We start from the raw sequence: 21634 nt of genomic DNA on the forward strand, positions 1-21634 counted from the left end.
CAACGCAGGTGGATAAGGTAGTCAAGAAGGCATACGGCATGCTTGCCTTCATCGGTCGGGGCATAGAGTATAAAAATTGGCAAGTCATGTTGCAGCTGTACAGAACCTTAGTTAGGCCACACTTAGAATATTGCGTGCAATTCTGGTCGCCACACTACCAGAAGGACATGGAGGCTTTGGAGAGGGTACAGAAGAGGTTTACCAGGATGTTGCCTGGTCTGGAGGGCATTAGCTATGAGGAGAGGTTGGAAAAACTCGGATTGTTTTCACTGGAACAACAGAGGTGGAGGGGCGACATGATAGAGGTTTACAAAGTTATGAGCGGCATGGACAGAGTGGATAGTCAGAAGCTTTTTCCCAGGGTGGAAGAGTCAGTTACTAGGGGACATAGATTTAAGGTGCGAGGGGCAAAGTTTAGAGGGGATGTGCGAGACAAGTTTTTTTACACAGAGGGTTGTGAGTGCCTGGAACTTGCTGCCAGGGGAGGTGGTGGAAGCAGATACGATAGTGACGTTTAAGAGACATCTTGACAAATACATGAATAGGAAGGGAATAGAGGGATACGGGCCCCGGAAGTGCAGAAGGTGTTCGTTTAAGCAGGCATCAAGATCGGCGCAGGCTTGGAGGGCCGAATGGCCTGTTCCTGCGCTGAACTGTTCTTTGTTCCTCTGACCTTCTGTACTTCGTAGGGTCGTACCATCCATTGTATATTCCCTTGCCTTGTTTGTCCTCCCAAAATGCATCATCTCACACTTTTCAGGATTAAATTCCATTTGCCACTGCTCTGCCCATTTTACCAGCCCACCTATATTATCCTGTAATCTAAGGATTTCCACCTCACTATTTAAAACATCACCAATTTTCGTGTCGTCTGCGAACTTACTGATCATACCTCTTATGCTTGCGTCTAAGTCATTCATGTACACTACAAACAGCAAGGGTCTCAGCACTGATCCCTGTGGTACATCACTGGTCACAGGCTTCCAATTGCAAAAACAGCCCTCGACCATCACCCTCTGCCTCCAGCCATTAAGCCAATTTTGGATCCAATTTGCCAAATTGCCGTGGATCCCACGGGCTTTTACCACCGTAACCAATCTCCCGTGCAGGACCTTATCAAAAGCCTTAATGAAATCCATGTATACTACATCAACTGTTTTCCCCTCATCTACACATCTCGTCAGCTCCTCGAAAAATTCAGTCAAGTTAGTTAGACACGATCTCTCCCTGACAAAGCCATGCCTTACTATCCCTGATTAATCCCTGCCTCTCCAAGTGGAGATTAATCCTGTCCCTCAGAATTTTTTCCAATATTTTCCCAACCACTGATGTTAGACTCACTGTGCTGTAACTACCTGGTTTATCCCTGCTACCCTTCTGGAATAATGGTACCACTTTCGCTGTCCTCCAGTCCTCTGGTACCTCTCCTGTGGCCAGAGAGGATTTGAAAATTTTTGTCAGAGCCCCTGCTATGTCCTCCCTTGTCTCACATAACAGTCTGGGATACATCTCATCTGGGCCTGGGGATTTATCCACTTTTAAGTCCACGAAAACAGCTAATCCTTCCTCCCTTTCAATGCTAATATGTTCAAGTATATCACAATCCCCCTCCCTGATCTCTACACCTACATCGTCCTTCTCCATAGTGAACACAGATGAAAAGTAATCATTTAAAACCTCACCTTTGTCTTCCGGGTCCATACAAAGATTGCCACTTTGGTCCCTAACGGGCCCTACTCTTTCCCTGGTTATCCTCTTACCCTTAATATACTTATAAAACGCCTTGGGATTTTCCTTTATCTTGAGTCAGTGTTTTTTCATGTCTCTTCTTCGCTCTCCTAATTACTTTAAGTGCCACCCTACACTTTGTGTACTCCTCTAGTGGATCCGCTGTTTTCAGCAGTTGGGATCTGCTGTAAGCCTCCTTTTTTTTTTTCCTTATCCTGTCCTATATATCCATTGACATCGAGGGTTCCTTGGTCCTGTTGGTCCTACGCTTCACCTTAAGGAGCTCATGTTGTCTCTGAACTCTCACAATTTCCTCTTTGACTCCCACTGATGTGATGTAGACTTTCCTACAAGTAGTTGCTCCCAGTCCACTTTGGCCAGATCCTGTTTTATCATATTGAAATCGGCCTTCCCCCAACTCAGTACCTTTATTTTCGCTCCATTTTTATCCTTTTCCATAACTACCTTAAATGTCACTATCTCCAAAATGCTCCTCCACTGACACTTCTACCACTTGTCCGGCTTCATTCCCTAGGATTAGGTCCGGTACTGTCCCTTCTCTTGTAGGACTTTCTACATACTGGCTCAAAAAGCTCTCCTGTGCATTTTAAGAATTCCACCCCCTTTAAGCCTTTTGCACTCAGACTATCCCAGTTAATATAGGGGAAGTTGAAATCCCCTACTGTTATTACCCTATTATTTTTGCACCTCTCTGAGATTTGCCTACATATCTGCTCCTTTATCACTGCCTGACTGCTTGGAGCCTGTAGTACACACCCAGCCAAGTGATTGCCCCCTTTGTGTTTTTAAGTTCTACCCAAATGGCCTCATTTGAGGAACCTTCTAAGATATCATCCCTCCTTACTGCAGTAATTGACTCTTTGATTAACAGTTCAATGCCACCTCCTTTTTTATCCCCTCCCCTGTCGTGCTTGAAGATTCTATACCCTGGAATATTGAGCTGCCAGTCCTGCCCTCCCTCAACCATGTCTCTGTGATAGCAATAATATTATAATCCCATGTGCTAATCAAAGCCCTCAATTCATCTGCCTTACTAGTAAAACTCCTTGCATTGAAATAGATGCAATCCAGCCTTGCATTTTTCACTTGTGCCTTAACAGGTCTATATTTGCTCTGCCTTCCAGACAGACTCACTTTCTGTTCTATATTACCCCCTACTGTACCTCCACTCTGTATCCCATTCCCCTGCCAAATTAGTTTAAACCCCCCACCCCCCCTAACAGCACTAGCAAACCTCCCAGCAAGGATGCTTGTCCCATTCCAGTTAAGGTGCAACCTGTCCAACTTGTACAGGTGCCACTGTTGCCAGAAACAGACCCAGTGATCCAGGAAACTAAAGCCCTCCCTGCTGCACTATCTCCTCAGCCAGGCATTCATCTGCTCTATCCTCCTATTTCTAAACTCACTAGCACGTGGCACCGGGAGTAATCCCGAGATTACAACCTTAGAGGTCCTGCTTTTTAATCTACCTCGCTCCCTAAATTATTGTTACAGGACCTCATCCCTTTTTCTACCTATGTTGTTGGTACCAATGTGTACTGCGACCTGTGGCTGCTCCCCCTCCCGAATGTCCTGCAGCTGCTCCATGACATCCTTGACCCTAGCAACAGGGAGGCAACATACCATCCTGGAGTCACATTTGTGGCCAGAGAAACGCCTATCCGTACCCCTTATGATAGAATCCCCTATCTCTATAGCTCTTGTGCTCCTTTTTCTCCCCTGCTGTGCAGCAGAGCCATCCGTGATGCCACGGACCTGACTGTTGCTGCTTTCCCCTGGAGGGCCATTTCCCCCCCAACAGTATCCAAAGTGATATATCTGTTTGAGAGGGGGATGGCCACAGGGGACTCCTGTACTACCTGCCTGTGCCTACTACTCCCTCTGGTGGTCACCCATCCCTTTTCTGCCTGTGCTGCCATTACCTGTGGTGTGACCACCTCACTAAACGTGCTATCCACGTCGTCCTCAGCATCGCGGATGCTCCACAATGAATCCACCCACAGCTCTAGCTCCGTAATGCGGGTAGTCAGTAGCTGTAGACGGATACACTTCCTGCACACATGGTTGTTTGGGACACTGGAAGCATCCCTGATTTCCCACATAGCACAGGTGGAGCATACCATGGGTGCGAGCTCTCCTGCCATGGCTTACCTTTAAATTAATTAGTTACTCCCTTTAAAAAATACTAGTTACACCATGGGCCTTGTTCTACTCCAAACACTACCCAGTACAATGTAAAGTCCTTAATAAATTACATTAAGTTTAAAAAAAAAACACCCTTTAGTATTACTCACCTTATCACTTGAGGTCTACCAACACCCTACTAAATGGTTCCCCAAAAACTGGTATTGGAATTAGAGCTGCCGGTTTTATGACAGGTTGCAGTTTTCCCACAATCTGGCATGTATGGCACATTTTACAAAACTGCACCATGTCCTTGGAAAGACCTGGCCAGTAAAAATGCCGACCTATACGTGATTCTGGATCCCCACATGTCCCGCGAGAGGAATTTCATGGGCTGTCCTTAATATTTCCTGGCGATACTTGGGCAGTACCACTCTCTGGTGAACAACCGTCCATTCTTCGTCCACAGGTCTGTGATGAGGTCTCCACTCAGAATCCCATTTTTAATATAGTAGCCTTCCGGAACACACTCTGCTTCAGCTTCCATTAGAGCTGATTGTGCCACTTTATTTAACTCTGGATTGGCTTGCTGTGCCTTGATCAGAGAAGATTTATTGAACATTTCCCTCAGATTATTCAAATCTCCAAAGAAAGTTCAAGATATTCGGCTATCTGTCTGTGGTGCCAATTTTACCTCTGACAATGGAACTTGTTTCGTCATTGTTTGGGTCAATACACATGAAGGAAAGATTCATGGAACCTTTTCCTGCAACTGTTGTGTCTCTTCAACTTCACTTGGTTTTTCTGGGACTACTGGAGAAGCTACTACCTTCATTCCAGCCAAATCATTCTCCAGAGGACGTCAACTCCGTTTACAGGCGAGCTATGGACAATTCCAGATATTAGGTCACACTCCAGGTGTACCCGATCCAAAGGTACAGGTACATACACCCCGCCAATACCATTCACTAAAATCTTGGCATTCAATGCGCTCTCTGGTGGAAAGGTTATGCCTTTCCTCAGCAAAAGAATTTGGGTGGCTCCTGTATCCCTAAGTATAATTATAGGTTTACCAACCTTACTTTGGATAAGGAGTTACTTTTCCTTTTGACAAGAATTCCCTATAACTCTCAGCTATCTTATTCATGACCCTCACACTGACAATGGTTTTTGTCATCGAGTCATAGAATGATACAGCACTGAAACAGGCCCTTTGACCCACCGAGTCTGTGCCGACCATCAACCACCCATTTATCCTAATCCTACATTAATCCCATTTCCCTCTCACATCCCCACCTTCCCTCAATTCTCCTACTACCTACCTACACTAGGGGCAATTTACAATGGCCAATTTACCTATCAACCTGCACGTCTTCGGCATGTGGGAGAAAACCGGAGCACCTGGAGGAAACTCATGCAGGTCACAGGGAGAACTTGCAAACTCCGCACAGGCAGTACCCAGAAGTGAACCCGGGTCGCTGGAGCTGTGAGGCTGCGGTGCTAACCACTGTGCCACCCTATGTACTTGGCCTTGTATCTGCAGTCGGAGCTATAGCCTGATCTGCCATACTCTCGGTCAGGGTTCCTTTTTCTGCATTGGCCTCGTGTACCCTAATAAGTCTCATGAGTTTACCCCACAACTTCCTGCATTCTGCAAGAAGGTGTCCCACCTGTGACAATGGTAGCACTTCGGCTTTCAGACCTAACTTGCACCCTTAGCATCTTCCTTTCTGGCCTGAGGAGGAAATCCTGGGGCATTCCATCCCCGGCTACTTGGTTTCCATTCACACTCCCACCTTCTATCCTTCTCAGGTTTGTGGGGGGTGATGGAAAAAGGGTTTGGGCATGTAAACAAGCTCATAATCATCAACCATCTCAGCTGCAACCTTCTGGATCTCTACATGGATTCTTACCAATGGAAGGAGTGAATTTTTGAATTCTTCCAGGAGGATTAGTTTCCTCGGGGCCTCATATGTGACCTCTACCTTTAATGCCCGCATCCAACGATCAAAATTAATTTGCTTTACCCTCTTCGATTCTATATAGGTCTACCCAGACTGTCTCCGGAGGTTCTGAAATTTCTGCTGGTAAAGCTTCAGGGACTAACTCATAAGCAGCGAGAATAGCCTTTTTTGCCATCTTAATGTGCAGAAAGCATGGCATAAACTTAATGAGCTCTGCCTATCAACCTGCATAAGCAATGTCCAGCTTTCCTTCGGCCATTTCATCTGTCTGGCTATCTTTTCAAAAGAAATGGAAAATGTCTCTACATCTTTTTCCTCAATCTTTGGGAAGGCTTGCACAAATTTAAACAGCTCTCCATGGGTCCTGGCCTGGAGTTAAGAGTTTTCTTCACCAGAACTTTGACTGGAGTCAAGACCACCCCTTTGTCTTAGTTCCATTTTATTCAAATTCCCTTCCTTCTCTTTCTCTTTCCTTAAGTTCAAGTTTCTTTGTCAATTCTCTTTCAAGTTCAAGTTTTTTCATTTCGAATTGCAACTGAATTCTAGCTATTACCTTAACCTTGGAACTGACGAAGATATTCCGGTAGTGTAAACTTTACTCCAATGCACAAGAAACCTGGTTTTTTTTTATTCCTCGTTTCAATTATTATTACCCCACTTACAATTGCACATTGTCGGTTTTTGGGTTATCCCACAGAGCCCTCAGTTATATGTTACGACCGAGGTTTTTTAGTTTTAGAGATACAGCACTGAAACAGGCCCTTCGGCCCACCGAGTCTGTACCGACCATCAACCACCCATTTATACTAATCCTACACTAATTCCATATTCCTACCACATCCCCACCTGTCCCTACATTTCCCTACCACCTACCTATACTAGGGACAATTGTGGGAGGAGTGCACTGTCTTTTCTAGTTCCATTTCTCCACGGGTCACAAAATACATTTAAATGTTTACCCAGTTACTGATGAAAAAGACAAAGAAAAGACTACTTTGGCTAAATACTTGCTAATTCTTGAAGAAAAAGAAGATAGGGAAGGATGTCCGGTGTCTTTTTTGGTCTGGCGCCCGGGTATACGGTGATGGATCACTGGGATCTTTTCAGAAGCAGTTCGTTCTGCAGATGTTGACAAATCGTCTGGTAGGCTTTGCAGGAGAAATGTGGCATCAGGGGTTTCAGCCAGTACACACTTGAATCGCAGGGTTTTTCCAAAGACAGGAGGAAAGAGGAGCTGCACACTGGTCTTCTCAGGGTCTCTGAAAGTGGTGTTGGCAAAATGAGCTGGGGGAGGTTTCTTTTTTTCTGGGAGGACAAACCACCTTCAAAACAGTTCATACCCCAATGGACCTGAAAACAATCCAAACGCCAAAACAGAAAGTCAACCTCCTGACCTCTGTAAACCTTGACATGTGGCTTTTCTATAAACATCTCCCCTTAGTCCAAGGTTCCTGTTGTTTGTTTATCTTAAAGCAGGTGATCTCCAGTAGAGGTTGTTTTTAGCACTCCTTGATTCTTCCAGTAAGTGTTTACAGTCAAGTGTCCTTTCCATGACCCCAGTGAAAAAAACAATCTGTCTGTCTCTGTCTCTATCTCGCTCTGTCTCTCTCTCCCTCTCACTCTGTCTCTCTCTCCCTCTCACTCTGTCTCTCTCTCCCTCTCACTCTGTCTCTCTCTCCCTCTCACTCTGTCTCTCTCTCCCTCTCACTCTGTCTCTCTCTCCCTCTCACTCTGTCTCTGTCTCCCTCTCACTCTGTCTCTCTCTCTCCCTCTCACTCTGTCTCTCTCTCTCCCTCTCACTCTGTCTCTCTCTCTCCCTCTCACTCTGTCTCTCTCTCCCTCTCACTCTGTCTCTCTCTCCCTCTCACTCTGTCTCTCTCTCCCTCTCACTCTGTCTCTCTCTCTCTGTCTCTCTCTCTCTCTCTGTCTCGCTCGCTCGCTCTGTCTGGCTCGCTCGCTCGCTCTGTCTGGCTCGCTCGCTCGCTCTGTCTGGCGCGCTCGCTCTGTCTGGCTCGTTCGCTCGCTCTTTTGCTCACTCTTGCTCTGTCTGGCTCGTTCGCTCGCTCTTTTGCTCGCTCTGTCTGGCTCGCTCGCTCGCTCTGGCTCGCTCGCTCTGTCTGGCTCGCTCGCTCGCTCTGTCTGGCTCGCTCGCTCGCTCTGTCTGGCTCGCTCGCTCGCTCTGTCTGGCTCGCTCGCTCGCTCTGTCTGGCTCGCTCGCTCGCTCTGTCTGGCTCGCTCGCTCGCTCTGTCTGGCTCGCTCGCTCGCTCTGTCTGGCTCGCTCGCTCGCTCTGTCTGGCTCGCTCGCTCGCTCTGTCTGGCTCAATCTCGCTCGGTCTGGCTCAATCTCGCTCGGTCTGGCTCAATCTCGCTCGCTCTGGCTCAATCTCGCTCGGTCTGGCTCAATCTCGCTCGCTCTGGCTCAATCTCGCTCGCTCTGGCTCAATCTCGCTCGCTCTGGCTCAATCTCGCTCGCTCTGGCTCAATCTCGCTCGCTCTGGCTCAATCTCGCTCGCTCTGGCTCAATCTCGCTCGCTCTGGCTCAATCTCGCTCGCTCTGGCTCAATCTCGCTCGCTCTGGCTCAATCTCGCTCGCTCTGGCTCAATCTCGCTCGCTCTGGCTCAATCTCGCTCGCTCTGGCTCAATCTCGCTCGCTCTGGCTCAATCTCGCTCGCTCTGGCTCAATCTCGCTCGCTCTGGCTCAATCTCGCTCGCTCTGCCTCTCTGTCTCAAGCCCGCTCGCTCTGTCTCGCCCTGTCTCGCCCGCTCGCCCTGTCTCGCCCGCTCGCCCTGTCTCGCCCGCTCGCCCTGTCTCGCCCGCTCGCCCTGTCTCGCCCGCTCGCCCTGTCTCGCCCGCTCGCCCGCTCGCTCTGTCTCGCCCGCTCGCTCTGTCTCGCCCGCTCGCTCTGTCTCGCCCGCTCGCTCTGTCTCGCCCGCTCGCTCTGTCTCGCCCGCTCGCTCTGTCTCGCCCGCTCGCCCGCTCGCTCTGTCTCGCCCGCTCGCTCTGTCTCGCCCGCTCGCTCTGTCTCGCCCGCTCGCTCTGTCTCGCCCGCTCGCCCGCTCGCCCTGTCTCGCCCGCTCGCCCTGTCTCGCCCGCTCGCCCTGTCTCGCCCGCTCGCTCTCTGTCTCGCCCGCTCGCTCTCTGTCTCGCCCGCTCGCTCTCTGTCTCGCCCGCTCGCTCTCTGTCTCGCCCGCTCGCTCTCTGTCTCGCCCGCTCGCTCTCTGTCTCGCCCGCTCGCTCTCTGTCTCTGTCTGGCTCGCTCTCTGTCTCTGTCTGGCTCGCTCGCTCTCTGTCTCTGTCTGGCTCGCTCGCTCTCTGTCTCTGTCTGGCTCGCTCGCTCGCTCTGCGTGTCTGGCTCGCTCGCTCGCTCTGCGTGTCTGGCTCGCTCGCTCTGATGTCTGTCTGGCTCGCTCGCTCGCTCTGCGTGTCTGGCTCGCTCGCTCTGCCTGTCTGTCTGGCTCGCTCGCTCGCTCGCTCTGCCTGTCTGTCTGGCTCGCTCGCTCGCTCGCTCTGCCTGTCTGTCTGTCTGTCTGGCTCGCTCGCTCGCTCTGCCTGTCTGGCTCGCTCGCTCGCTCGCTCTGCCTGTCTGGCTCGCTCGCTCGCTCGCTCTGCCTGTCTGGCTCGCTCGCTCGCTCGCTCTGCCTGTCTGGCTCGCTCGCTCGCTCGCTCTGCGTGTCTGGCTCGCTCGCTCTGCCTGTCTGTCTGGCTCGCTCGCTCTGCCTGTCTGTCTGGCTCGCTCGCTCGCTCGCTCTGCCTGCCTGTCTGGCTCGCTCGCTCTGCCTGGCTGGCTCGCTCGCTCTGCCTGTCTGGCTCGCTCGCTCTGCCTCTGGCTGGCTCGCTCTACCCTGTCTGGCTCGCTCGCTCGCTCTGCCTCTGGCTCGCTCGCTCTGCCTCTGCCTCTCTCTGTCTGTCTGTCTGGCCCGCTCGCTCGCTCGCTCTGTCTGGCCCGCTCAATCGCTCGCTCTCTGTCTGGCCCGCTCGCTTGCTCGCGCTCTGTCTGGCCCGCTCGCTCGCTCGCGCTCTGTCTGGCCCGCTCGCTCGCTCGCGCTCTGTCTGGCCCGCTCGCTCGCTCGCGCTCTGTCTGGCCCGCTCGCTCGCTCGCGCTCTGTCTGGCCCGCCCGCGCTCTGTCTGGCCCGCCCGCGCTGCCTGTCTGGCTCACTCTCTGTCTGGCTCGCTCGCTCTCTGGTTGGCTGGCTGGCTGGCTGGCTCGCTCGCTCTGGCTGGCTGGCTGGCTCGCTCTGTCTGTCTGTCTGTCTGGCTCGCTTGCTCGCTCGCTCGCTCGCTCTGTCTGTCTGGCTCGCTCTGTCTGTCTGGCTCGCTCTGTCTGTCTGGCTCGCTCTGTCTGTCTGGCTCGCTCTGTCTGTCTGGCTCGCTCTGTCTGTCTGGCTCGCTCTGTCTGTCTGGCTCGCTCTGTCTGTCTGGCTCGCTCTGTCTGTCTGGCTCGCTCTGTCTGTCTGGCTCGCTCTGTCTGTCTGGCTCGCTCTGTCTGTCTGGCTCGCTCTGTCTGTCTGGCTCGCTCTGTCTGTCTGGCTCGCTCTGTCTGTCTGGCTCGCTCTGTCTGTCTGGCTCGCTCTGTCTGTCTGGCTCGCTCTGTCTGTCTGGCTGGCTGGCTCGCTCGCTCGCTCTGTCTGTCTCGCTCGCTCTGTCTGTCTCGCTCGCTCGCTCGCTCTGTCTGTCTCGCTCGCTCTGTCTGTCTCGCTCGCTCTGTCTGTCTCGCTCGCTCTGTCTGTCTCGCTCGCTCTGTCTGTCTCGCTCGCTCTGTCTGTCTCGCTCGCTCTGTCTGTCTCGCTCGCTCTGTCTGTCTCGCTCGCTCTGTCTGTCTCGCTCGCTCTGTCTGTCTCGCTCGCTCTGTCTGTCTCGCTCGCTCTGTCTGTCTCGCTCGCTCTGTCTGTCTCGCTCGCTCTGTCTGTCTCGCTCGCTCTGTCTGTCTCGCTCGCTCTGTCTGTCTCGCTCGCTCTGTCTGTCTCGCTCGCTCTGTCTGTCTCGCTCGCTCTGTCTGTCTCGCTCGCTCTGTCTGTCTCGCTCGCTCTGTCTGTCTCGCTCGCTCTGTCTGTCTCGCTCGCTCTGTCTGTCTCGCTCGCTCTGTCTGTCTCGCTCGCTCTGTCTGTCTCGCTCGCTCTGTCTGTCTCGCTCGCTCTGTCTGTCTCGCTCGCTCTGTCTGTCTCGCTCGCTCTGTCTGTCTCGCTCGCTCTGTCTGTCTCGCTCGCTCTGTCTGTCTCGCTCGCTCTGTCTGTCTCGCTCTCTGTCTGTCTCGCTCTCTGTCTGTCTCGCTCTCTGTCTGTCTCGCTCTCTGTCTGTCTCGCTCTCTGTCTGTCTCGCTCTCTGTCTGTCTCGCTCTCTGTCTGTCTCGCTCTCTGTCTGTCTCCAAGGGTAGTCCTGAGTTTCCAGTTAGTTTAGACCTTTTCTCAACATGGCATTGACTTCCAGTTTCACAACGTGTTCTGTTAAGTTCACCAGTCATGATCTGTATGAGCTCTTACTGTTGGCCATGTGAAATCTTCCTTCAAAGGGATTTTGAATGCTGTGTTCTGAATTCATGGTGTGTGTCTTGATGTCGATCTTTTTTCGAAATCATTGTTGATGTTGAATAGCTTTGTAGAGTACACAGATGCTGCAAAGACATGTGAAGATCTTGTGAAGAGTTCAAATACTGGAAAACTATTTTGGCAGATAGGACAGCATCACCTGACACTTCACGCATTAGTATGGCCTTGGAAGCCTGCTGTGACATAACACGAGGTATAGGGTCAGTTAGTTAAAAACAGGGTCATGGAGCCCAGCACTTCTGTCTGTTGGTGAGTCTGGACATTGTCTGCAAGTGGGCAAAGGTCAGTTACCAATCCAGGCATCGCTTTCTTTATTTGGAAACAAAACTTCAGGTAAACCCATTACTAAGTGATTTGTGTTGAGTGGATTGTGCTGGTTATGGACCTCCAGGGAAGGTTAGGAGTTTATTTTGCTTGTTCTATGTGCCCATTGTAAGCCATTTCATGAATCTTTGACACTGTTTTCCAAGAGGATCAATCTCTATTGTGAGTAAGGCAGGCATGAGTGATTTCTTGGTTTTTATTCAGAGGTTGCTAGACCAGAGATTACTTTGTTTTGATTTTCTTTTGATAGTGAATATTCACACATATTTATATAATCGCCTGATCTCTACCTTTTCAGCCACTTTACAACCAGCCATCCGATACGAAGATTTACCATGAAAACATCAAAACGTAAGTGGCATCTGTTATGGTCACTGTTGTATGATCTGAATGGGATTGAATACAATTGTGCTCTGGGGTTTGCTGCACTCGGAGGGCGGAGTTCCAGAGCGGTGAGTATATAAAAAAAACTTAGCTCGGGGATTCTCGGAGCAGACACAGAGGGCGGAGTTAACCTCGGGGATTCTCGGAGCAGACTCGGAGGGTGGAGTTCCGGTTGCGGTGAGTATACAGATTAAGTTACCTCGGGTGGGAAAAAAAACCTGAAAAAGTGACATCACAGGAAAGCTGTGACCTGATTGGCTGGTAGGGAATCTGTCCCGAATTTGAAAATAAAACTGATGAAAATTGATTAAAACACTAATTAACTAATTAATAAGTAGAGTAACTAAACCAGAGGGAGGAGATTACTGTATTTAGACAGCATTTCATATTTATGTAGAAATATAGCACGAGGGACCACATAGTGAAGTGTATCATACTTTAGTAAGGATTTAATAAGTATTTATTTATTTTATATCAATAATCTAATTAGTGCTAGAAATGTCAGTTAGAGGGGTGAAGTGCTTCACCTGTGAGATGTGGGAAGTCCGTGACGCTTCCAGCGTTCCGGACAACGACATCTGCAGGAAGTGTACCCAGTTGCAGCTCCTCAAAGACCGCATGGATCAGTTGGAGCGGCAACTGGATGCACTTAGGAGCATGCAGGTGGCAGAAAGTGTCACAGACAGGAGTTTTAGAGAAGTGGTTACACCCAAGGTGCAGGCAGATAGATGGGTGACCGCTAGAAGGGGCAGGCAGTCAGTGCAGGAATCCCCTGTGGCTATCCCCCTCTCTAACAAGTATACAGTTTTGGATACTGTTGTTGGGGGTGGTGGTGGGTGGCCTATCAGGGGAAAACAGCAGCAGCCAGAGCAGTGGGACCACGGCTGGCACTGTTGTTCAGCAGGGAGGGACAAAGTGCAGAAGAGCAACAGTTATAGGGGACTCTATAGTCAGGGGCACAGATAGGCGCTTCTGTGGACGTGAAAGAGACTCCAGGATGGTATGTTGCCTCCCTGGTGCCAGGGTCAAGGATGTCTCTGAACGGACAGAGGGCATTCTGAAGGCGCAGGGTGAACAGCCAGAGGTTGTGGTACACATCAGTACCAACGACATAGGCAGGAAGAGTGATGAGGTCCTGCAGCGGGAGTTTAGGGAGTTAGGGAGTAAGTTTAAAAAACCAGGACCTCTAGGGTTGTAATCTCTGGATTACTCCCTGTGCCACGTGCCAGTGAGGCTGGAAATAGGAAGATAGTGCAGCTAAACACGTGGCTGAGCAGCTGGTGTAGAAGGGAGGGTTTCAGATATCTGGACCATTGGGTTCTCTTCAGGGACAGATGGGACCTGTACAAGAAGGACGGGTTGCATCTAAACTGGAAGGGCACTAATATCCTGACCTCAAGGTTTGCTAGCGTCACTCGGGAGGGTTTAAACTAGTATGGCAGGGGGGTGGGAACCAGAGCAGTAGGACAGCTAGTGAAGTAAATGAGGAGGACAGAGTAAATAAGGCCAGTAGGACTAAGAGGAAGAGCAGGCAGGGAGATGTTGCTGAGCACAGCGGGACTGGTGGTCTGAAGTGCATTTGTTTCAATGCGAGAAGTATAACAGGTAAGGCAGATGAACTTAGAGCTTGGATTAGTACTTGGAAATATGATGTTGTTGCTATTACAGAGACTTGGTTGAGGGAAGGGCAGGATTGGCAGGTAAATGTTCCAGGCTTTAGAAGCTTCAGGCGGGATAGAGGGGGATGTAAAAGGGGTGGGGGAGTTGCATTACTGGTTAAGGAGAATATCACAGCTGTACTGCGGGAGGACACCTCAGAGGGGTCATGCAGCAAGGCAATATGGGTGGAGCTCAGGAATAGGAAGGGTGCAGTCACGATGTTGGGGGTTTACTACAGGCCTCCCAACAGCCAGCGGGTGGTAGAGGAGCAGATATGTAGACAGATTTTGGAAAGATGTAAAAGTAACAGGGTTGTAGTGGTGGGTGATTTTAACTTCCCCAATATTGACTGGGACTCATTTATTATTTTTTTATTTTTATTAGAGATACAGCACTGAAACAGGCCCTTCGGCCCACCGAGTCTGTGCCGAACATCAACCACCCATTTATACTAATCCTACACTAATCCCATATTCCTACCAAACATCCCCACCTGTCCCTATATTTCCCTACCACCTACCTATACTAGTGACAATTTATAATGGCCAATTTTACCTATCAACCTGCAAGTCTTTTGGCTTGTGGGAGGAAATTTAGTGCTAGGGGCTTGGATGGGGCAGAATTTGTGAGGAGCATCCAGGAGGGCTTCTTGAAACAGTATGTAGATAGTCCAACTAGGGATGGGGCCATTCTGAACCTGGTATTGGGGAATGAGCCCGGCCAGTTGGTCGAAATTTCAGTGGGGGAGCATTTCGGGAGCAGTGACCATAATTCCATAAGTTTTAAGGTACTTGTGGATAAGGATAAGAGTAGTCCTCGGGTGAAGGTGCTAAATTGGGGCAAGGCTAATTATAACAATATTAGGCAGGAACTGAAGAATTTAGATTGGGGGCGGCTGTTTGAGGGTAAATCAACATCTGACATGTGGGAGTCTTTCAAATGTCAGCTGATTAGAATCCAGGACCAGCATGTTCCTGTGAGGAAGAAAGACAAGTTTGGCAAGTTTCGGGAACCTTGGATAACACGGGATATTGTGAGCCTAGTCAAAAAGATAAAGGAAGCATTTGTAAGGGCTGGAAGGCTAGGAACAGATGAAACACTTGAGGAATATAAAGACAGTAGGAAGGAACTTAAGCAAGGAGTCAGGAGGGCTAAAAGGGGTCATGAAAAGTCATTGGCAAACAGGATTAAGGAGAATCCCAAGGCTTTTTATACATATATAAAGACCAAGAGGGTAACCAGGGAAAGGGTTGGCCCACTCAAGGACAGAGGAGGGATTCTATGTGTGGAGCCAGAGGAAATGGGTGAGGTGCTAAATGAGTACTTTGCATCCGTATTCACCAAGGAGAAGGACTTGGTGGGTGATGAGCCTAGGGAAGGGAGTGCAGATAGTCTCAGTCATCTCATTATCAAAAAGGAGGAGGTGTTGGGTGTCTTGCAAAGCATTAAGGTAGATACGTCCCCAGGGCCTGATGGGATCTACCCTAAAATACTGAGGGAGGCAAGGGAAGAAATTGCTGGGGCCTTGACAGAAATCTTTGCATCCTCATTGGCTACAGGTGAGGTCCCAGAGGACTGGAGAATAGCCAATGTTGTTGCTTTGTTTAAGAAGGGTGGTAAGGATAATCCAGGAAATTCTAGGCCGGTGAGCCTTACGTCAGTGGTAGGGAAACTATTAGAGAGGATTCTTCAGGACAGGATTTACTCCCATTTGGAAACAAACGAACCTATTAGCGAGAGACAGCATGGTTTTGTGAAGGGGAGGTCGATTCTTACTAACTTGATTGAGTTTTTTGAGGAAGTGACGAAGATGATTGAAACGGGAAGGGCGGTGGATGTTGTCTATATGGACTTTTGTAAAGCCTTTGACAAGGTCCCGCATGGCAGACTGGTGCAAAAGGTGAAGTCACACGGGATCAGAGGTGAGCTGGCAAGATGGATACAGAACTGGCTCGGTCACAGAAGACAGAGGGTATCAGTGGATGGGTGTTTTTCTGAATGGAGGGATGTGACTAGTGGTGTTCCGCAGGGATCAGTGCTGGGACCTTTGCTGTTTGTAGTATATATAAATGATTTGGAGGAAAATGTAGCTGGTCTGATCAGTAAGTTTGCGGACGACACAAAGGTTGGTGGAGTTGCGGATAATGATGAGGATTGTCAGAGGATACAGCAGGATATAGATCGGTTGGAGACTTGGGCGGAGAAATGGCAGATGGAGTTTAATCCGGACAAATGTGAGGTAATGCATTTTGGAAGGTCTAATGCAGGTGGGAGGTATACAGTAAATGGCAGAACCCTTAGGAGTATTGACAGGCAGAGAGATCTGGGCGTACAGGTCCACAGGTCACTGAAAGTGACAACGCAGGTGGATAAAGGTAGTCAAGAAGGCATACGGCATGCTTGCCTTCATCGGTCGGGGCATAGAGTATAAAAATTGGCAAGTCATGTTGCAGCTGTACAGAACCTTAGTTAGGCCACACTTAGAATATTGCGTGCAATTCTGGTCGCCACACTACCAGAAGGACGTGGAGGCTTTGGAGAGGGTACAGAGGAGGTTTACCAGGATGTTGCCTGGTCTGGAGGGCATTAGCTATGAGGACAGGTTGGAAAAACTCGGATTGTTTTCACTGGAACGACGGAGGTGGAGGGGCGACATGATAGAGGTTTACAAAGTTATGAGCGGCATGGACAGAGTGGATAGTCAGAAGCTTTTTCCCAGGGTGGAAGAGTCAGTTACTAGGGGACATAGGTTTAAGGTGAGAGGGGCAAAGTTTAGAGGGCATGTGCGAGGCAAGTTTTTTTACACAGAGGGTGGTCAGTGCCTGGAACTTGCTGCCAGGGGAAGTGGTGGAAGCAGATACGATAGCGACGTTTAAGAGACATCTTGACAAATGTATGAATAGGAAGGGAATAGAGGGATGTGGGCCCCGGAAGTGCAGAAGGTGTTAGTTTTGGCAGGCGTCAAGATCGGCGCAGGCTTGGAGGGCCGAATGGCCTGTTCCTGTGCTGTACTGTTTGTAAACCCACCTTGCTGAACATTACTTTGTGGTGCAAGATATGGGTTACTCTTCTAATGACCTGTGAAAAAGTATTGTAATCTCACAGGAACCTGTCTCGCATAGGACACTCACTGATGCAGAAAGCAGCAATCTGTGCACAAATTACCCAGTTTCATAAATAACACACTGCCTGTCTGATGATCCATTTCCTCTCTGTGCACCTCCGCCAATCTAGCCAAGCTAAAATCATAATACAAAATGAAAGATTAAACTGAAATTATAAGTGCCAGCGTTCAGCCAGCTTGCTCTGATAGTGCTGCGTACCAGAACTGATGTGTTTCGATATTTCTTTGAAATGCTAATGGATGGGGTGAACATTGATAGGAAGGATGTCCTCGAAACTGGGGTGCAAACAGTGTGAAGAGCACAGAGGGAACAAAATTCTTGAACTGCATTCAAGAGAACATTTTTAGCCAGCATGTAACAAGCCCAACGTGAAAGGGTGCAATTCTAGATTTAGTCTTCAGTAATGAAGTTGGGCAAGTGGAGGAAGTAACAGTGGATGACCATTTTGGAGATAGTGACCATAATACAGTAAGTTTTAGCATAATCATGGAAAAGGACAAAGATAAAACAGGAGTAAAAGTTCTAAATTGGGGGAAGGCGAATTTCAAGAAACTGAGAGGTGACCTGGCGAAAGTGGACTGGATATAGCTACTTGAGGGAAAATCAATGTCAAACCAGTGGGAGGCGTTCAGAAGAGGCACAGTGTAGGCATGTCCCCACAAAGATAAAGGGTGGTATGGCCAAATCTCGAGCCCCCTGGTTATCTAGAAGCTTGCAGAGTAAGTTAAAGCAGAAAAAGAAAGCTTATGACGATCACAAAAATCTTAATATACAAAGCCTAGAGGAGTATAGAAAGTGCAGGGGTGAAGTAAAAAAGGAAAGTAGAAAAGCAAAGAGAGGACATGAAAAATTATTGGCAGGTAAAATCAAGGAAAACCCAAAGATGTTTTCTCAGTACATTAAGAGCAAGAGGGTAACTAAGGAAAGGGTCGGGCCTATCGGAGATATACAAGGGAACTTGAGTGGATGCAGAAGATGTGGGCAGGGTTCTTAATGAGTTTTTTTGTCTCTGTCTCCACAAAGGAGAGTGTTGATGTAGATATTGTAGTTAAAGAAGAAGAGTGTGAAATATTAGATATGATAAGCATAATGAGAGAGGAAGTACGAGAGAGTCTGACATCCTTGAAAGTGGATAAATCACCAGGGCCAGATGGAATACAACCCAGATTGTTAAAGGAAGCCAGGGAGGAAATAACGGATGCACTGAGCATCATCTTCAAATCCTCACTTGATACAGGAGAGGTACCAGACAGTTGGAGGTCTGCGAATGTTGTACCATTGTTTAAAAAGGGTGAAAAGGATAGGCCAAATAATTATAGACCGGTCAGTCTGACCTCGGTGGTGGGTAAATTGTTAGAACCTATTCTGAGGGACAGGATAAACTGCCACTTAGAAAGGCACGGATTAATCAGGGATAGTTAGCATGGATTTGTTAAGGGAAGATCATGTCTTGCTAACTTAATTGAGTTTTTGAGGAAGCAACAAGGAGGATTGATGAGGATAGTGCAGTGGATGTGGTCAACATGGATTTTAGTAAGGCATTTGACAAGGTCCTGCATGGCAGACTGGTCAGTAAAGTGAAAGCCCATGGGATACAGGGAAATGTGGCAGGTTGGAACCAGAATTGGCTCAGGGACATGAAACAAATGGTAGCAGTCAACTGATATTTTTGTGACTGGAAAACGGTTTTCAGTGGCATTCCACAGAGCTCACTGTTGGGTCCCTTGCTGTTTGAGGTATATATTAATGATTTGGACTTAAATGGCATGATTGGGAAATTTGCTTATGACACAAAAATTGGTTGTGCAGTTGATGAAGAAGATAGCTGTAGACTCCATAATAACAAAGAACAGTACAGCATACGAACAGGCCATTCAGCCCTCCAAGCTTGCGCCGATCTTGATGCCTGTCTAAACTGAATCCTTCACTTCCAGGCACCGTATCCCTCTATTCCCATCCTATTTATGTATTTGTCAATATGCCTCTTAAACGTCGCTATTGTACCTGCTTCCACCACCTCCCCCGGCAGCATGTTCCAGGCACTCACCACCCTCTGTGTAAAGAACTTGCCTCGCACATCCCCCCCTATACTTTGCTTCTCGCACCTTAAACCTATGTCCCCTAGTAACTGACTCTTCCACCCTGGGGAAAAAGCTTCTGACTATCCAGTCTGTCCATGCCACTCATAACTTTGTAAACCTCTATCAGGTCGGCCCTCCACCTCCGTCGTTCCAGTGAAAACAATCCGAGTTTATCCAACCTCTCTTCATAGCTAATGCCCTCCGGACCAGCAAACATCCTGGTAAACCTCTTCTGTACCCTCTCCAAAGCCTCCACCTCCTTCTGGTGGTGTGGCGACCAGAATTGCACACAATATTCTATAAGTGTGGCCTAACTAAGGTTCTGTACTGTTGTAGCATGACTTGCCAATTTTTATACTCCATGCCCCGACCCATGAAGGCAAGCTACCCTCTGTCTTCTATGACCGAGCCATTTCTGTATCCATCTTGCCAGCTCATCTCTGATCCCGTGTGACTTCACCTTTTGTACCAGTCTGCCATGAGGGACCTTGTCAAAGGCTTTACTGAAGTCCATATAGACAACATCCACTGCCCTTCCTTCATCAATCATCCTCGTCACTTCCTCAAAAAACTCAATCAAGTTCGTGAGACACGACCTTCCCTTCACAAAACCATGCTGCCTCTCGCTAATAAGTTCATTTGTTTCCAAATGGGAGTAAATCCTGTCCCGAAGAATCCTCTCTAATAGTTTCCCTACCACTGACGTAAGGCTCACCGGCCTAGAATTTCCTGGATTATCCTTACCACCCTTCTTAAACAAAGCAACAACATTGGCTATTCTCCAGTCCTCTGGGACCTCACCTGTAGCCAATGAGGATACAAAGATTTCTGTCAAGGCCCCAGCAATTTCTTCCCTTGCCTCCCTCAGGATTCTGGGGTAGATCCCATCAGGCCCTGGGGACTTATCTACCTTAATGCTTTGCAAGACACCCAACACCTCCTCCTTTTTGATAATGCGATGACTGAGACAATCTGTACTCCCTTCCCTAGGCTCATCACCCACCAAGTCCTTCTCTTTGGTGAATACTGATGCAAAGTACTCATTTCGTACCTCGCCCATTTCCTCTGGCTCCATACATAGAATCCCTCCTCTGTCCTTGAGTGGGCCAACCCTTTCCCTGGTTACCCTCTTGGTCTTTATATATGTACAAAAAGCCTTGGGATTTTCCTTAATCCTGTTTGCCAATGACTTTTCATGACCCCTTTTAACCCTCCTAACTCCTTGCTTAAGTTCCTTCCTACTGTCTTTATATTCCTCAAGTGCTTCATCTGTTCCTAGCCTTCCAGCCCTTACAAATGCTTCCTTTTTCTTTTGACTAGGCTCACAATATCCCGTGTTATCCAAGCTTCCCAAAACTTGCTAGACTTGTCTTTCTTCCTCACAGGAACATGCTGGTCCTGGATTCTAATCAGCTGACGTTTGAAAGACTCCCACATGTCAGATGTTGATTTACCCTCAAACAGCCGCCCCCAATCTAAATTCTTCAGTTCCTGCCTAATATTGTTATAATTAGCCTTCCCCCAATTTAGCACCTTCACCCGAGGACTACTCTTATCCTCATCCACAAGTACCTTAAAACTTACGGAATTATGGTCACTGTTCCCGAAATGCTCCCCTACTGAGACTTCGACCACTTGGCCGAGCTCATTCCCCAATACCAGGTCCAGAATGGCCCCATCCCTAGTTGGACTATCTACATATTGTTTCAAGAAGCTCTCCTGGATGCTCCTCACAAATTCTGCCCCATCCAAGCCCCTAGCACTAAGTGAGTCCCAGTTAAATAGGGGAAGTTAAAATCACCCACCACTACAACCCTGTTACCTTTACAGCTTTCCAAATGATATCAATCGTTTGGTTGAGTGGGTGGAAAACTGGCAAATGGAATTCAATCCAGATAAGTCTGAGGTAATGCATTTGGGGAGGGCAAATAAAGCAGGGGAATACACAATAAATGGGAGGATATTGAGAGGGGTAGAAGAAGTGAGAGACCTTGGAGTGCATGTCCACAGGCCCCTGAAGGTGACAGGACAGGTGGATAGAGTGGTGAAGAATGCTTTCCTTTATTGGCCGAGGTATAGAATTCAAAAATATGAGCAGGAGTAGGCCATTTGGCCTTTCGCGCCTGCTCCGCCATTCATTATGATCATGGCTGATCATCCAACTCAGTACCCTGTTCCTGCTTTCGCCCCATACCCTTTGACCCCTTTAGACACAAGAGCTATATCTAACTCCTTCTTGAAAACATATAATGTTTTGGCCTCAACTGCTTTCTGTGGTAGCGAATTCCACAGGCTCACCACTCTCTGGGTGAAGAAATTTCTCCTCATCACAGTCCTGAAAGGTTTACCCCGTATCCTTAGACTATGACCCCTGGTTCTGGACTCCCCCACCATCAGGAACATCCTTCCTGCATCTACCCTGTCAAATCCTGTTAGAATTTTATAGGTTTCTATGAGGTCCCCCCTCACTCTTCTGAACTCCAGCGAATATAATCCTAACTGACTCAGTCTCTCCTCATAAGTCAGTCTCGCCATTCCAGGAATCAGTCTGGTAAACCTTCGCTGCACTCTCTCTATAGCAAGAACATCCTTCCTCAGATAAGGAGACCAAAACTGCACACAATATTCCAGGTGTGGCCTCACCAAGGCCCTGTGTAATTGCAGCAAGACATCCCTG

General features: G+C 48.7%; 1 protein-coding gene across 16 annotated transcripts in view; it reads left to right on the top strand.

Annotated features, from left to right (window-relative positions):
* Nucleotides 1-21634, top strand: part of ncor1 (nuclear receptor corepressor 1) — a 489622-nt gene that overhangs the window by 102379 nt on the left and 365609 nt on the right. For all 16 annotated transcript variants that reach the window (XM_068010846.1, XM_068010851.1, XM_068010848.1 and 13 more), the window contains one exon: nucleotides 12007-12059. In XM_068010846.1, the coding sequence (XP_067866947.1) occupies nucleotides 12007-12059 (53 nt within the window). The remainder of the gene's footprint in view (nucleotides 1-12006; nucleotides 12060-21634) is intronic.

This window comes from Heterodontus francisci, chromosome 30, assembly GCF_036365525.1.
Source record: "Heterodontus francisci isolate sHetFra1 chromosome 30, sHetFra1.hap1, whole genome shotgun sequence".
NCBI lineage: Eukaryota > Metazoa > Chordata > Chondrichthyes > Heterodontiformes > Heterodontidae > Heterodontus > Heterodontus francisci.